The following is an 18,357-nucleotide window of genomic DNA, read 5'->3' as shown; positions in this document are numbered from 1 at the left end:
AAGGTGCATAATAATAGAAAAGCCTAAGCTTTTATGAAATATATTGGAAAAGCTTTCAATTGCCGACATAATTGATTTTTATAGAGCGACAAAAACTTCCTACAAAATTATCCAATTATTGAAGATGAAGAAAGTGGACTACAAACAATCATCATTGGCCTTGAGTTTGAAGTTCGTCAGAAACATTTGAAAACTGGAGGTCTAAAAATCAAATGTACTGCAACACTTGCTGCAGTATACTGGAGAAGTGACGAGAGAAGTGCTGAAGCAGCAGCTATCAAATCTGCGCATAACCATTCAGAAAGAGATACACAACAGCATATGTCGTCACCGAGTAAGAATGTCAACGATTGGATGTCTAACAGAGGTTTGTTTCTTAATTTGAAATTGATCCGTGGAAGTTATTAGCTATTAATTCTATGTACAAAGCCAAAACAATAAAAATTACACTGTTTGAAAGAATAAATTTTTTCAGCTATACAAAAATGACACACAAACCTTCATAGGATTTAAGGGGCTGGTACCCCAATTTTAGTTTTTACTAGTAACTGCTCGTTTCAGGTTTAAACTAATTGTTTTTCTTAATTTCTGTTAATTTTGGGTCTCGAATGTTAATTCGTATTAATATGCGAGCTTCTTAAGTTTAACAATATGACTATCTTAGGCTCTAATTATCCTAGGTCTTAAAAACGTTTTGTTTTTCCTTGAACTTTTAAAAATATATATCTTTAAATTAGTACCGTATATCTTTAAATTAGTAAAATACGGAGAAAATTAGATCTTTTGATGTTTATTGTTTGGCAGACGAAACAGAGAGAAAACTGTATAACGACGTTTTGTAAGTTTCAAAAATATCAAAAGAATTCGAAAAATAAAGAACCTGAGAAAACGAGCTCTTCATCAGAGAACTGAGATTGCTTTAATTCAACAAGGATTGCTTAAATTTTAGGACAGCTTTATTTTTATTGGATTAGATGTTACAGAGACGCTAAAGAATAAGACAAACTTGTTAGGTAATACCGTAAAATTACTGAGAGGATAATGAAAAAATTTTAAGATTAAAATATTTATTTGCAAGAACGACGTAAAATTAAACAGTGGTCATGACTAAGTTCATTTTTTTTTCTGGTGCTTTTGAGGGAAAATTATGCAAAGTATTGAGCAAAGCTACACTATATATTAGGTAAAATTTCTTTCATCATAATAATTTTAGAGGTAGGACTAGTGCTATAAAAGTCACAAAATATACAAAAAGTTGGGTTTTAATAACATATATCCCTATAGTTCCACGGCAAAGTCTTAAGTATCCAAACTATATGCAGTACTTGAAATGTGATATTAGATTAATCCGACGTCTTAGATTTGGTCAATTCAAGTAATAAACTTGTTTTCTCGTCCAAAAGAACTTTGACTAAACGATAATACAAGACTCAAGCCCAGTCAACACTAAATACGGCAAGATTGTCCTGCTTGGAATCCAACTCAGAAGAAATTCAGCCCAATAAATCTGAATCAAGGGGAATTCAACCTATACAAAACTCGATCTGAACCAAATCTCACCTGCTTATACCCAGCATGAACAAAAATCATACAAAAATGCAATCCAGCAAAATTCAGCTCACAAAATCCAACACATGAAACGTTTGAAACAGGCTGTATTCCACCTCCGAAAAGACTCGACCCAAGAGAGATTTATTGTACAATAAATTTGGTCATTGCAACTAGCAAAGAGAAGAGTTATTGGTCCTATCATAGATCTTAAGGTTTATATCACTTCAAACAAAATTCAACATATTTAAAAAAAATTTTCGTGTTAAAATTGTCTTTAATAGCCTCCCCTTACTCCCCACGTACACACATACCCACAAAGACATAAAAATCAAGTGAAATACTTAATTGAGTTGAAAACGTTTCAGGTTATGTTAATTTTACTGAGACTACTATTTCTGCAGTAAATGCCCTATCTTCTTTTAACAAGGCCATAGGGGGTGTAAATTAGAGCTACTTGTTGCTAAAGACGTTATTACGAGGACCTGGGTCTTGCGCAATACTGTAGTACACCTGTATCCTACGTAACAGGGTTGGTTTATTTTTTGTTGTTACATAATAGGGATTTGTTTACTTATGTAAATGATTTCTATGGATGTTACGTATTAAGACTTGCTAGAGTCCACTAGTCAAGGGGAGAAGTCTTGGTTAAAAAAAATTGATCATTGCCCAACATTTGCAGGTGCAGAGAATGTAATCTCACGTGACCTGTTTTGGTTCTGGTGGAAATTTATAATCCAGAAAAACTGGTTTTGAAGGTCAAAGACATGTAATGTATTGGATATTAGGGTTCACTCACCTCAATATTGAAATGGAGCTCAGTGTGTCAACATTGAGGATATTATGCTTGAATTATTCTTCAGTAATAGATGTTTTTACTCTATTGGATTCTGATGGCGCTAGTATCGGCTAAATGAAACCTAGAATGCCTAGAGTAGCAGTAGAAATTACAAGACGTTGTCGGCTAACCTTAAAATGAGACGAGATGTTAGCAAGATATGAGCAAATTCAAATTCATTGAGCAAATTCAAATTCGAAGAACAGTTATTTTTTGAAGCAAAAGTGAATATAATAAATATACAGAGATTACAAGACCGATCAAATGCATTATGAAGTATATTGAAGACAGCGATCTAAATCAATACATAAAAATGGAGGATTTGTTACTAGCGAGAAAGAATCTTCATTCATTGTTAGTGTATAATCAGTAATGAGAGTGTCGGAATTAAACATACCTGGACTTGAGAAATCAAAAAAATAAAGGGTATATAGTGACTTTGGAAAAATATTTGACTCGAGATGATTATTTTCAATGGCTCTCTGTTCAAAGAAAAATATTATTTCAAAGAAGACTTAACGATATAATGAGAAAAGATGCTCCGTCTTTGGACTATTGCATGAAACTCTTATGTCGTGGCTCAGATGCATCTACTCGATTCATTGACATAATCATTGAAACAAAACAAAATGATATTGTGGATTTGCTTTTGAGTACTACCTAGCAGTTCGTTTAAGACGGCCATTTTGAAAACCAAAAATAGAAATGTCGACGTTAAAAAAATCCTGTTTAAAAAGATTCTGTAACGTCACTCGATAGCTCCTCTTCCTAGAAGACATTTGTTTTGTTGATTGCGACTCAGTTGCTTTTAAAAAATGAAACAGTCAACACTGAAAATCTCTTACACATGTCATCTATGTTTATATACATTGGGCAGCTGATCAACCTGTGAGAATCGTACTATTATTGATGACTATAATGAAAAGTATAGGTTACGCAACCCAGGTGAGTTTCATAGTGGATACTCATTGCAAATTAAAGACTGTAATTCTTTTCTTGAAGATGTGTGTGACTCTTATACTAGAGGTCTCATCTGCTCCAATTGTTACTATGATAAATGTGATCAATGGAAAAATAACTTGCCCTGGCATGATTGCCAAAAATCCTAAACATGATTTCTTATCAAGTTTATTTTTGAGCGATAAGTATCGTCGTGGTTTTCAATTATATTTTAGGAAGAACCTGGTCAATTGCTGGAATAATAAGAGGGTCTGGTTTTTACGATATCACCATGAAGACACTGGCTACTATGATTATAAATCTACTGTTTTTTATTTGGCTCTTGCAGAAAGTGATTCTTCATATGAGAATATTGTATGTGACACTGCTTCGAATAGGCAACTGAAACGTGTAAACTTTATAAATGAATCAAAGTAGTATTAATGGCTTTACGAAGAGAGTTCATAAAAATGAAGTTACATTATACTCTAGTAAATTTGACCCTGACTTTGCATACCAAGATGAATGCAAGTTGGATCTTTACGAGTTGCTGCCACTTATCCTTACCGATGGTTACCTATACCTGGAAGAAAAAATTTAAAGGACACAGAGTTTTGTACATACAATCTTTACTAGTAAACTAATTCTCACACATTTTTAACGCATTTCACTATCAGGGTACTTAAATTTATATTATACTGGTAGGACAGAATATTTTCATCAAGAAACTCGTTCAATTCAGGATCGTCATTATAAATGCTGAGAAATTCACCGTATATACATCCACGACATCAAAAAATAAAATATAATAGTGCATGAAAACCACAGCTTTTGGTTAATAAATCTTGTACCCACTTCCAATTTTGAATAATAGATTTTTCACTTTCCTCAAGAAAGTTTTTAAGGTGAAGCTTGTAGAATGCATACGAAAAGCAGAGAGGATCAAAAAATCAGTGTTCCTAGCCATTTGAAAGATGCATAGCCACTACGCCGTCTTTACTGTTGATGGACTACTATTAATGATGATAATCGGATTGTTAACACTTTGAATATGGTCGAGTAAATCCGAAGGTATCCAATACGACTTGTATTTGGACGTGTAGGGATCCAAATTGAATAAATTGATTATTTGATTTGTTTTCATGCTGCCAAGTCTAATAGAACACTGCAATCAGGGGTAATTTTCAAATAGGTTTCAATTTGGTTTAGCGAGATTAATGCTACACTCTCCCTGGACAGTTCGCCAAAGGTACACTCTAAAAGTGCCGTGCGCGTTCGCAAAGTACTCATATCTTGAGTACCAGACAAATCCAATACTATGATTCCATGAGTTTTAGCAAACATTTCATCGGTTATACAATTTTCAAATAGTTGTAAATCTTCATCTAGAAATTGCTTTGTCAAATCATATAGGGTTCTGTAAAATTTATAATAGGGTAAATTGATAGTGGAATTCCATTTACTTTACATACAAGAGATAAAAGTTCAAACAGTTCAAATTTATGTGGACAATTTGTCCATAATCCTATGGCACTATTACTGTTTACTAAAGCCAAAGCGAGTTTTGAAGGAATTTCACCATTGATAAATGACGAATCTTATGAGTCTTATGACAGCGTTGGCCTTTAATATGAGGTTCGACCGATGGAGGATGTTTGGCGTATATAATTTTCGTAAAATTTATATGTAAAGTATAAAAACGTATATTTACGCATAAAACACAGTAAACGTACATACGACGAGGACAGAAACAGAATTAGGACTGACTCAACTATATTTAAATTGGTTGCCTATTTTCAGTAAAACAAAGAAGATAAACATCAGAACACGTGACAGGAACTAGCCTATTTTAATATGTCAACTTAGAGGAATTACTAAAAATACTTAGGATTTGACAGAACTTGAGAATTCAATTATTCACCGGACATGGAAGTCTACTTTCAACAAAGTTTACAGAGTCTTGGAATTTCCTTTTTTAAAAAATCCTTTTCTTTAAAAAAAAAAATCATTCCATTGAAGCGGAATGTACTTAGGTGAGTACTCGACAGTACTTAAGAATCTATTGGTACTTGAGAGCTTCAAGTACCTATTTATTTTACTTAAGTATTAATTACTCCAGGAAGAAGGTACTTAAGTAAAACTCAAGTACCTTGATTTTGTACTTAAGAAATACTTGAAGTACTTCCCAACACTGGTAGTAGTAGCAGCAGTAGTAGTAGTAGTAGTAGTAGTAGTAGTAGTAGTAGCAGTAGCAGCAGTAGTAGTAGCAGTAGTAGTAGTAGTACCAGTAGTAGCAGTAGTAGTAGTAGTAGTAGTAGTAGTGTTAGTAGTAGAAGTAGTAGTAATAGTAGTAGTAGTAGTGGCAGTAGTGGTAGTAGTAGTAGTAGTAGCAGCAATAGTAGTAATAGTAGCAGCAGTAATAGTAGTAATGATAGCAGTAGTAACAGTAGTAAAAGTAGTAGTAGTAATCGTAATAGTAGTTGTAGTAGTAGCAGAAGTAGTAGTAGCAGTAGTAGTAGTAATATTAGTAGGAGTATTAGTAATAGTAGTGGTAGCAGTAGCAGTAGTAGCAGTGGTAGCAGTAGTTTTAGTTGTAGTATTAGTAGCAGAAGTAGTAGTTGTTATTGTCCTAATAGTAGTAGTAGTAGTAGCACATGTAGTAGTAAGCAAAAGCAGCAGTAACACTAGCAGTAGTAGCAATGGTACATATTGCCTGTAATTCGGAAGTATTGCATTTAATTTGGATTCGTGATAGCAGATGCAGTAATAGTAATATCAAACAGTTCGTGGTAGCGAACTGTAGTAAGGAGCGACCTGGCTCAATAGTAAACAAAACTCTAAAAAACAGAATTTTGATACTAATAGATAAATCAAATGAATCGGATTCTTATGTTGATTTTAAATATAAAGTTCCATCAAATTTAGTCTTACTCATCAAAAGTTACGGACCTGAGAAAATTTGCCTTATTTTGGAAAATAGGGGGAAACAACTCTAAAAGTCACATAATTTTAACGAAAATCACAACATAGCAGTCAGCGTATCAGACAACCTTACTGTAGAAGTTTCAAGCTCATATCCACAAAAATGCGGAACTTCGTATTTTCTACAAGAGGACCGATCACGGGTGCGAGTTTATTTGTTTGTTTGTTTGTTTGTGTGCTTGTTTTTTTCCCAGGAGTAATCGTATCGAACAAGTGGTCCTAAAATGTCGCAAGATGGCTCATTCTAACGGAAATTTAAAGCTCTACTGCCCTTTCTAAGTGACCAAAAAAATTGGAGGGCACCTAGGCCCCCTCCTACGTTCATTTTCTTCCCAAAGTCAATGAATCAAAATTTTAAGGTATCCATTTTGTTCAGCATAGTCGAAAAACATAATAACTATGTCTTTGGGGCTGACTTACTCCCCCACAGTCCCCGGGGGGAGGGGCTGCATGTTACAAACTTTGCCAATTGTTTACATACAGTAATGGTTACTGGGAAGTGTAAAGACGTTTTCAGGGGGATTTTCTGGTTGGGGAGGGGGATGGAAGGGTGGTTGTTAAGTGAGAGGATCTTCTCTTGGAGGAATTTGTCGTGGGGGAACAGAAATTCCATGAAGGGGACGCAGAATTTTCTAGCATTATTTTAAAAAAAAGATTGAAAAATAAATAGGAAAAAGTTTTTTTTCTAACTGAAAGTAAGGAGCAGCATTAAAACTTAAAACAAACAGAGACTATTACGCATATGAGGAGTTCATCTCCTCCTAATAGTAGCAGTAGTAGTTTTAGTTATAGTAGTAGTAGTAGTACATGTAGTAGTAAGCAGAAGCAGCAGTAACACTAGCAGTAGTAGCAGTAGTACATATTGCCTGTAGTTCGGAAGTATTGCATTTACTTTGGATTCGTAGTAGCAGAAGCAGTAATAGTAATATCAAACAGTTCGTGGTAGCGAACTATAGTAAGGTACGACCTGGCTCAATAGTAGCCAGGTATTCATAGTAATTTCAACTAATAATTCTACGGCTTTTGTTATTCAGAGGTCATTCTTAGAGAATTGGGACAAAATTAAAGCTTTAGTGTAAAGACCGAGGTATTAACGAGGAAACAAACCCCCTTTATATACATAATAAAAATATACGAAAATAGAAGGTATTTACGTTAGTTTATTCGTAAGTTACGTAATTTTTTTACTAATAAAAAGGATCGATAAAAACTAAAAAGTCTAGTTGCCTTTTTAAGTAACCGAAGACGTGGAAGGTGACAAAGCCTCCTTTCCCATCCTTTTTCTCAAAATCCTCCGATCAAAATTAAAGAGAAAGCCATTGAGCAAAAAAGAAATAATACGCAAATTTCGTTTTACTTGTTCATGTGCGGAGAGCCTAAAAAACATGCATTATTTCAAAACATTCAGAAATTAAATAAAAAAAAGAAGTTTTTGTAACTTAAAGTAAGGAGCGACATTATAACTTAAAACGAACATGCATTAATTAAGAGCGGTGCGTTGAAGAGGGAACAGCCCCTTCCATACACGGAGTAATTTCTGTTCGTTTTAAGTTTTAATGTCACTCCTTGCTTTCAGTTAAAAAAGCTTGTTTTTTTATATTTAATGAATAGTAGGATCAATAGTAATAACAGTAGTTGTATATCCATGTTGTCTTTGGGTCAGCTGAAAATTCATTCATCGTGCCCTCAAAGTTTAAACTTAGTATCATAAGCTGTTTCTGGGATTTTGCTGGTACACTCTCTTGACAATCTGCTTGACATACTTCCGGTTTAATTCAACATTTTCTCAGATATTCCCTAAAATTTATACCTTAACACTCCTTGGCAGTAATGGTAATAGTATCTATAGCACTAGCAGAAGTATTGGTAGTAGTAATATTAGATCTAGCAGTAGTAGAAGTACTATTAGTAGTAGAAATAGTAGCAGTAGTAATAATAGTAGTCGTAGCGTTACTACTGAAAATTTAAGCAGGATATTTATTCTAAGAATCTGGATTCACTATCATCTGTTCAAAAGTTTTAAAGGAAATACATCTTTTTTTTTTGTATATGAGCAATACTTGGATAGTTTAATTAATTTTAATGCTTTTCAAATACCAACTTTGATACTGATATGCACATCTCAATACTTCATTTGACGTCTCAATTTATCAATACCTATATTGACTATCTCCAAACACAAGTGAAGGGTCATGGCATTGGGATTTGCTTCTGGAAACCAGTAACAGTGGGGTTAAATTTTCTTGTCATTTGTGTTTTTGCTGTAAAAAAGTATAATATTGCCATCAGTGAATCTTTCATCTATTCGGCTTTGCTAGCCTTAATTGTTTTCGACTCAATTAGGTATTTTTGCCTTTTTTCTGTGCGTTTGTGCTGGGGGCGGGGGGCTGTTGAAGGCTATTGTAACACATGAAATGACTGAAAAATATTGCTTACCCATGGAATTGTGGTGGAAGTTGTGGAAACCTTAAGATCCGATCGGGGGTAGATCCCTGTACCCAGTAAAAAAAGGGTAAGGTAAAGGATACGGCATTAGACTTTACAGTTTTTACCGGCGGTGCTGGTCTCCGTTTCTTGGCCCTTCAGCCAGGAAGTGCAATGGGGGGTTGGGGGCCAGCCATCCTGTGCTTTCGCACACCCTTCCTAAGTACCCAGTACCCTTCCTGTACCCAGTAGCGTAATTTCATCAAAATCGTAGGGGTGGGGGCACCAAATTTGAAGCCAATTTTCCCAATTCCAGTGAAAATGACAGTGACAGCTGAAATATGATCCGTATATTACCATAAAGGCAAAGATATACTAAAGAAAATTAGTCTGTTTCTCTGCATACTTAAATTATGCAGGCTTATCTTTGTTTTGACGAGATTTTTTGCAGAAGCTAAATTTCAGCAGGGAGGGGGGTCAAACTAAGGTCTGGGGGGTAGATTGTGTCTGAATGGGGTTGTTGCCCCCCCGTCTCATAGAAAATACGCCCCTGCCTGTACCCTTCTCTTTGCTTGGTGCAATAGCCAGACATTTGAAACATTCCTTTTTGCTCGGTAAAGTACGTCATTGGCTGACATTTTTCGGGTAGTAATGATTGCTTTTCTTGTTTTTAATGGGTTTAATTTTGATCTGAAAAGTTTTGCTGGAATGAATTTTGTGTGAATAAGATTTTCCTCTGGCTAGCTGTTACTGGGTTGGATTTTGTACAGATCGAGTTCTGTATCGGTTGATATCCGCTCGGTACGGTTTTGTCGGACTGAATTTTTAGTGAATTGAATTCCATGTAGAATAATCTTGCCGTGTTTAGTTATGACTGGGTCTGTGGATTGATGTATTGGTTATTCTTTTTCATTACCCTTCGGGACAAAGAGAGAATCAGCTTAAAAGTTGAATCCGATTAAATTTACAAAGTGAGGGATATCCAATAGTGCATTCCAAGTTCTGAATAAAGTTCAGATTCGTAGTAAAAGTAGTAGTAGTACTAGTAATAGCAACAGCTGTAGTAGTGTGCACATTGCCTCTCAGTTGGTTGAACATTCCCTCATCATGCCCTCAAATTTTCAACTTAAAATCATAAGCCAGTTCTAAGATTTTGCTGAAACAACCTTTTGACAACTTGTTGGAACATAGTATATTTTGATTTAATTCAACATCCCTCAGTATTGTCTGAAATGTTCACTTTAATACCCATATCCTTAATAGCAGTAATTTCACTAGCATTGTAGCAGTAGTGGTAGTAGTAGTTGTAGTAGCAGTGGTGGTGTTAATAGTAGTAGCAGTAGTAGCATTAGTTTTAGTTGCAGTAGTAGTACTAGTAATTAGTAGGAACTGTAGCAACAGTAGTAGTAGCAGCAGTAGCAGTAGTAGTAGTAGTTGTAGTAATAGTAGTAGTAATACTAGTAGTGATAATAGTGGTAGTACTAGCAGTTGTAGTAATGGTAGTAGCAGTAGTAATAGTGGTGGTGTATTTAAGTGGTGGAGTGCATTAAATTACCTTTGACATATTAAACATCCCCCTCATCAATGCTCTGGGTGTCTCAACCTAATACCCTAGGCTGTTCCTGAGACATGCCCTTTTGGAAACCTGCATACACATAATGCGCTTTAATTTAGTTCATAAGTCCCCTCAACTCTCGCTGAAAGCTTTATCTGAATTCTCTTAGTCTTTTTGGAGACTAAAGATCAAACATTCTTCTTTTTCCCAACAATAAATACTATATATAAACAATGGGCAAACACTTAAGTTACAGCCTTTACCTCAAAGGCTGTGGGATGTCACACATACCAAGAAGAATAGTTGTTTGGTGATTTTATCTAATGTGAAAAAATAGCTATCTTAAAATTTTAATCGAATTTCTTGAAGAACAATGGATTGTCGGAAGGGGCAGCTGTCCCTATAATCACTTTTGAACCCTGGTAAGAGCATCAAAAATCTTAATTTTCAATCAAATTAGCCCCTTTGGAAGTTTCCACGATAAGTCCGTCCATATAAAGTGCCTTGACGTAAATAAACAGTGCATAGAGGTTACTTCCCTATTCACAGAGGCAGTGCTATTGAGCGCCTATGATATTTTTTTTCTATTTTTTTCAGATGATATATTATAATAACAGCTGGCATTTTCTTCCAGGTTCAATTGTATTTCCTTCCTGCATCATCAAAATGACGATTACAACGGTACTCCTAACGGCAAAATTTAAGTTGTATCTGTGACAAGTAAAGTGGTGATTTATCATAGTGAAATAGATAAAATATTCATAGCCTATGCTTCGACTCCTTGAAAAATCATTTCTGAAAAATTTTCAATATGATTTATGAAAAAGGATATTTTTCATATAAAGTAAATACATTTCAGATCTAGAAATGGGTTTTGATGATTCAATTCTTTAGAATAACATTGTCACGCTTAAATTAATTTAAGAAATCTTTTCCGTCATGGAATAACAGCAGAATTTTTTTTCTTCATTGTTTCAGCTTTAAAATAATCATTTCTGGATTTATTGGCCTCCCTTTGATAGAAAAATACGATTTTTTTATTGGTTTGTAGCTGGTAAAATTGATTTCTTAATAATAATCTTTACTTTCTTAGTGCCCTGTCCATTTAAAATATAATCCTCCAATTAACCTAATTGACTATTGCATTGCAACTTTAAAGTAGGCTTTTCTGAAATAGTAATATTTATTTATGGGTGGATTCCTGAGAGATTCTAAAACAGAATTAAATATTGCGAAAGCAAAGTCACCAATTTTCTTGAATTACAATAGAATAGGTTTTTGGTAATCGCTACAGAAGATCAAAATAATGATGGATTTTTAAAGAAAACAAGTGCTTGGTGCCACAAACTTTTTCATAGTAGACCCTTATTGATAAAAATGATTTCATAATACAGAATGATTTATCGCCAATCACTCTAAGTCGACTAAAAATGGTAAAAAGGGAAGGAATATATTACTATTCTTAAAATGTAAATTCAATAGCCTATTGGAAGTCCTCTAATACTAAACTATTTTATTGATTTTCGAACGTAAGTCTATTAATAGCATGAAAAAACAAAATCTGTAAATTGAGCTCATTAAAGTCCAAGATCAAATTTTTTGGAGCCAGTGAGAGGCAGCAGAATGCAGCCAATATTAATAACATACTAAAATGATTAAAAATACCTTAGATCTTAAATTTTCTAGCACACTCAACTTACAATACTGCATAGCATATAATGTAGTACTTTATACATTATGGTAGGTCCTCAAATCAATTTTGTTAGCGCCCTTTGAAAAGGATTTAGTAACATACTGCTGTGGCTGTTACCAATAGATTTTAAAGAGGTTCATCGTTTATTCGTTTTGTACTTTAAAAAAGTATGGGAAATAAATATAAGTAGAATAATTTTCACCTCTGCTTCTAGTCTGTTATCGCAATACTTTTTTTCATTTTATATTAACTATTATTTTCTATTTAATATATTGTCTTAAAGTTGAAAATTATAACAGCTTATAAAGTTGACTCAACTCTTTTAGAAATAGGACTAGGAAACACTGATCAAGGTATGACGTTCTACACAGTCCCTACACCATACGGGAGAAATTACTAACATCAATTCAGTAATTATTAAACATAACGGTGTATACTTTATTTTTCATTATTCTATTCAAATAAAGAGTCAGCTTTTTATTCATTTTTTTTTTCCATAACAAAAATGATAAATGTATAAAAGTCATGTAACATAAAATTTAAAAAAATAGCCCCCAAAGACTTTTTAATGTCCTTAGGCTTTCTATATACAAATATAAATAAGGCAACTCCATTCCTAGGGCATGTTTTCACCCTTGCCTTTAATCATCAAACATATAATCAGTTAATTTACTAAAAAATTAATCCTGGACAACTTCTCCTGTAGTTTGTACATTGTTTTTTTTTTATTATAATTTGCAGACGTTTGTTGTTGTTCTTCTTTGATTCTCTGTATTTTTCATAATTTTTTACTTTTTTGGGGGGTTTTGTGGCTTGAAGGACAACAAATATAATCCTGAAATTTTTTCTTGTAAAACTCATTTCAAAATTAATGCTTGCAATTTACTTGCACTTGCATCGGGACCACGCATTTCCGCCTCACCAGGCATCCAAATAAAGCTTCTGAATGGGGATATCTTACGATGGCTGGTCTTGTGCCAGTTCTTCAAAAAACTTTACCCATTACTTGTCTCATTTGTGGCCGAATTTACAGAAACCTCCAGTAGGCTCCAGATCTTGCCTAACAAGCGACCACTTATTTGTAAATTTACCTACTTTTCTTCTACGATATGTTGATAAGGGTCTAACAAGAAGTATCTGTTTAATGAGGCTTTCGTTGGAGCGGAACAAAACGTGTTCAAGCCATCAAAGTCGGTGTAGCTTGATATCGCTTGAGATTTCGTAAATGATGAAACAATATCGGCGGATATCATCATTCGAAGTCTGATGTCACGTCCAGAAACGTAAAATTGAACTTAGAGAATGGTGGTCAAAAATCTTTAGAGCTCGTCCATGGGCTGCTTTGATGGGCCACAATTCAACACTATAGAGTGGAACTACCCACACTGTCAATTTATATATGCTTCTCTTTGTTTCACAAACCAATTTTTCTATAGACCCATGCTTAAATTCTAAATATTCTATTGTTAATGTCTTCATCTCATCTTCCCTTCGGATCCCAGATAAAAGAAAGTCTCGACCTTTTCAAGAGGGGGGCTATTAAGGGTTAGTTTGTTGCTTATATAGTATTTTTTTTGTATCCCCCTTGTTACCCTTGCCATGGAGCCTTTCGAGGGGTAATAAGAGTATTGTATTTCCATTCTGTATTTACTGGTGAATAAAACTCTGAACTCTGAATCTGCACTGATGTTCAAATCAATAACTTTTGTTTAATTCGTGTTTATTTGTGGCTTGAAAAATTTGCAAATTTGTCAAGCATTTGCTGGATTGAGTTTTCGAAAGCCACATGAAGGATTACGTCGTCTGTGATAGTTTACAGTCTTTTCAACCCCTCCCTCCTCCACTACACATCGAACAATAACTAATCTTTCCCTTGGACTCTAACTCAGGATATACATCTTTCGAAATAATCTTCCAAGAAATGAACGAATTCTTTTGGCATGCCATCTTCAAGGAAAATCTTCCACGAGGCTTTTCGCTCAACTGAATACTGTGGACTTTTATGTGTATTCTTTATTAATTTATTCTGCACTGAACACAGTCTAGCATAGTTTTTATTATCCTTGTTTTCTCGTCTTTACAATTTTTTCACTCTATTTCAGGGGGCTTTTAGGCTGGCCATCTTCTTCGAATCTTTTAAATCTAGGCCTTCCTCAGGACATTATATTTCTAGCTCATTGCGATAGGGTAACCTCACGACATGTCATAAGGACATAAGGTGTGTCTTGCCTACCTTAGTGGATTTTGGGCCGCCAGTTTTTTGTGGCCCTAGGAGGCGCTTATTTATATTGAGGGATGGAGTGGTTGAGGGGCTAGGAAAGGATAATAGGAGGAAAGGGGGCACAAATTGCCGCAACGTTTAGTGGAATAACACGTGGTGGACGTTAAATTTACCGATTTGGAGTTTTATTTGGTGGGATTCTTAGCCTTGCTATTTTAAGTTTGATTTTCGCCGTTTCTGTGGTATATTACTTATAATTCTAAAGATGTGTGATTGCTGAAACTTGTAAATTGGGATGTTTTGTCTGGTATTTCATGGTTTGACTTATGTGAAGCTTGTGATTGGGCTGTTTAGTTGGGGCTGTTCGGGTTTTTCAGAGTTAGGTTTTCTCACATTTCATAGGTGTGTTGTCCAAATTTTATTATTTAAGATGCTTACTTTAATAGTTCCTGGTTTGATTTGTGTTAGTGTTCGGATTTTATATGCTTAGGTTGCTAATTAGATGCATTGTGAGCTAGGCTTGTTAGCCTTTCGGGGGGGGGAGGTGTCTGAAGCTAATGATTTTGGGTAGTCGGCCTACTGTTTCGTATTTCTATAGTATTCTTAAAGTCCGGGAGGTGTATGTTCGCTGAAACTTATAAATTGGAATGTTTATTCTGGTATTTAAGGATTTGACTTGTGCGAAGCTTATGATTGTGATGTTTAGTTTACTATTTTGGCTTAATCTGAGCTAGGTTTCATAGCCTTTGTATGTTTGGGGTGTTTGTAACTTATTATTTGAGATGGAAACTTGAGTATGGTTAGATTTGTGTTGTGTTGAGTTGTTAGACTTGTGTGAAGCTTATTATTTGGATGTTTAGATTGGTAACTTGGGCTCTTCCAAAACAGATTTCTTCACTTTTTGTGGTGTATAGTGTCTGGTACCTTGGTATTTCTTGATTTTACTTGTCTGGAAATCATGACTTGGTCTCATCTGAGCTAAATTTCTTAGGGTTTCATAGGTATGTGTTGTCCGAAATATCATTTAAATTGTAAAAAAAGGCTTTCAAGGAAACTTAACCAAGGAACTTCAACAAAATATCGAAAAAAAATAAATACTACTTTTAGAATAATAAAAATTTAACAGTAATTTTGAAGAAAAATGAAAAATTTGTTTCTTTAAAACAAAAATAAACATTTATTTCTTATAAAAGCTTTTTAGCACCAGAGGGGACGTGCGGACCAGCAGGGGCGAAGCACAGCCAAGTTATTATTTTTAGACAAGAACCGTCTAAAAAAGTCTAAGAAATGTAGCTCATAGGAAACAAAACATCTAAAATAACAATTTTAAGGTAACTCACACACATGAAAGGCTAAGAAACGCTCCTCAAAGCAGCTCAAGTCCATACTTCCAAACAAGTCAAACCACAAACTACCAAAGTACCCAACTCATATAATAATATTTGGACAACACACTTATCAAAGGCAAAGAAATCTATCTTAAAGAATCCCAAATTATCAACCCTAAATCTAAATTTACCCCCTATTATTCACTCCTAAGCCCCCCCCCCCCTCTACCTGATAAATCTCAATACAAAGAATTCTACTACAGCCAGTAAAAATATCTAAAAAAAAAAACACACAACACGATGCCGGTATTGCCGAAACCCGTGAAAAATATAAAAATTTCAAAGAAACATAAGAAAAAGCAGTATAAAACTTCAAACTTAAACATCCAAATGTTAAAATCATGAAATTTGAGACTTAAAACTTGCAGTTAAAATTTCACAAGCAGACAAACAAACGTTTAAAACGTTGATAATAAGTGTAAGCAAAATGGCGTATATTGAAGAAAGTTGAAGATTCCGAGAGGCCAAACCCAAAGAAGGGTGAAAACCCAAAGATGGATGAAGACCATATTTTGTCCTCATGCAATGTTTTGAGACGTTTCTTGTGTCCCTATACAATTTGGTGAGGTGCCTCTATCTCAGTGACCTAAATTAATGTACGCTAAGGTAAGATATAAGCAAAAAGCCTAAACAAAAATGAAACTGGAGAGGACGGCCGGCCCAAAAGCCCCCTGAAATAGAAGGAGGAAGAAGGCCTCTTGTGGATCTGGAAAAGTCATGGCCAGGAATTTCAAAAATGCCAATCTGTCCATATGTCTTTGAAGAACCATATAAATCTTGAAAAAATTCAAATAGACAAAACAAAATTAGAAATTACAAAAAATCGAAATGTTAAAAGTTGGGATGGAAAAATATGATGTTAAAACCACACAAAAAACAGGTGTAAAAATCATAAAAGTACAGGAAATGGGCATTTATGCCTTAAGTAGAGAAAATTGTTAAAATGTAGATAAATTTTAAGATTTAATTGAAAATAAGGGAATTAAAGAAAGTTAAACAGCATGGTCAGGCTTACGACTTAGGAGGGACAGGCTTCCCCAAGACATGAATATAGAGACTTCTTCGTTTGCTCAGTAAATAAAAATAAAAGCCTAAGCTAAGAAATTGGAAAAAAATGCAATAGGATAAAGCCCATGAAATAGAGCGAGGGGATAGGGCCCCTGCATGTCTAGAAAAGTCAGGGATGTGAGTCCTAAAAATGTCAATCTGTCGGAAAATCCGTGAAGAAACGTAAATATCTTGAAAAAGCTAAAAATAAGCAGCATAAAAGACGAAATTTAAAAGAAAAGAAATGTTAAAAGCTGGAATTATAAGAAAACAGGCAGTTAACACTCAAAAAACAAAAACTCGAGTGTCGAAATCATAAAATTTTGTAAAAACAAAACGCTAAAAAGCTGACAAATGGTAAATATAAGCAAAAGTTGTCGTTAAAGAAAGTCCTTATGCGGACTACAGAAAGTTGGACTGGATGGTCGGCCTCAAAACCTAAAAGGGTCCCAAAATATGACAACAACAAAAGAGAGAATAATGAGGACTTTTTTCCCAAGACAGTGAACCAACAAAACCTATTTGAATATTTCGGCCCTATATCTAAGGGCCGTCTTCAGCAAAGAAAAAATAAAAAATAATAAAACACTTACAATAAAAGTTCTCAGTTAAAAATCCATTTGTTTTTATTTTAAAATAGCCTTGGCATCATTACTTCTTAACGCAAAGTTCAGCCAAGACTGTCTGATAAAAGCTAACATTTTGCAAGATAGAAAGGTTCATTCATTTCACTAACTGTATTTGTTAAAAATTGGAATGATTTCTTATTTCGATATTTGCCTTCTCTGCAGCTAATCTGATAGTTCTTTTGATATTGGGCTTGTTTTGGTTCGTTGCTATTTTTGTTTTATTTTGAATTAGATTATTTTCTATAATTAATTTTGTGTACATAGGGTTGAGTGTGTATTCACCCAAGTCTCTATTTAGGGATGTGTTATTATTTAAGTTTCGTTTGATTTCGATTGCCTCACGGACAGTTTGTTTGATTCCTAGGTCATTGCTAATTAGAATTGTTTCGTCAAATAGAACATAATGGTCTGGATCTAAAAAGCTTAGCTATGTTGAAGAAAAAGTCCTAGAACAAGGGCCAAAATTTTCGTTTTTACCGAAACAAGTTCCAGTTGCAGACTTGGTAGCATCTTTAGAATCCTCTCTTCACAAATGTAGTGCTCTTGTTTCAAACCCGCATACAGTTAGATCTTGTTTAATTAACACTCTTTACAACACCTCATTAAAACTTCCTAATTCTCCCAATAACGCAATGGAAAAATCATATGACACAAAAGTTTTGAGCAAACTCCGTAAGGATTCCTCAATAATAATCACTAAAGCCGATAAAAGCAACTCCATAGTAATTATGAATAAAACTGATTATGATGGTAAAATTCAGTCACATTTAAATGATACAACCACTTATGTTAAATCAACTCATGACCAGACTGATCACTTTGCTCAAAAAGTAATAAAAGAATTAAAATCTTTGAAAGAAAATGGCAGAATCACTCCACAGTTGTACAATAAATTCCTCCCTCGTGGTGTTTTTTGCTTAAAGTTTTATGGATTACCAAAATTGCACAAACAAGGCATTCCTCTAAGACCCATTGTAGCTAGTACAAAATCACCTGCCTCAAACATTGGAAAATGGTTATGCACTGCATTTAAACCATTGCTTCACTCCCAAAAATCTTATATAAAAAATTCAGTTGATCTTGTAGAAAAATT

The 18,357-nt window shown here is 34.3% G+C and overlaps 2 protein-coding genes across 6 annotated transcripts in view; one reads left to right on the top strand and one right to left on the bottom strand.

Annotated features, from left to right (window-relative positions):
- Window positions 1–12,273, top strand: part of LOC136031580 (uncharacterized) — a 171,463-nt gene extending 159,190 nt beyond the window's left edge. For both annotated transcript variants that reach the window (XM_065711253.1, XM_065711258.1), the window contains exons 6-7: window positions 85–367; window positions 10,921–12,273. In XM_065711253.1, the coding sequence (XP_065567325.1) occupies window positions 85–367; window positions 10,921–11,003 (366 nt within the window). In that variant the 3' untranslated portion in view covers window positions 11,004–12,273. The remainder of the gene's footprint in view (window positions 1–84; window positions 368–10,920) is intronic.
- LOC136031546 (uncharacterized) overlaps window positions 1–18,357 on the bottom strand; it is a 611,644-nt gene that overhangs the window by 466,078 nt on the left and 127,209 nt on the right. The gene's annotated exons all lie outside the window — the stretch shown is intronic.

Source organism: Artemia franciscana, chromosome 1, assembly GCF_032884065.1.
Source record: "Artemia franciscana chromosome 1, ASM3288406v1, whole genome shotgun sequence".
Taxonomy (NCBI): Eukaryota; Metazoa; Arthropoda; class Branchiopoda; order Anostraca; family Artemiidae; genus Artemia; species Artemia franciscana.
Note: the sequence above shows the minus strand (reverse complement) of the source record. Positions and strands in the feature narration are given on the sequence as shown.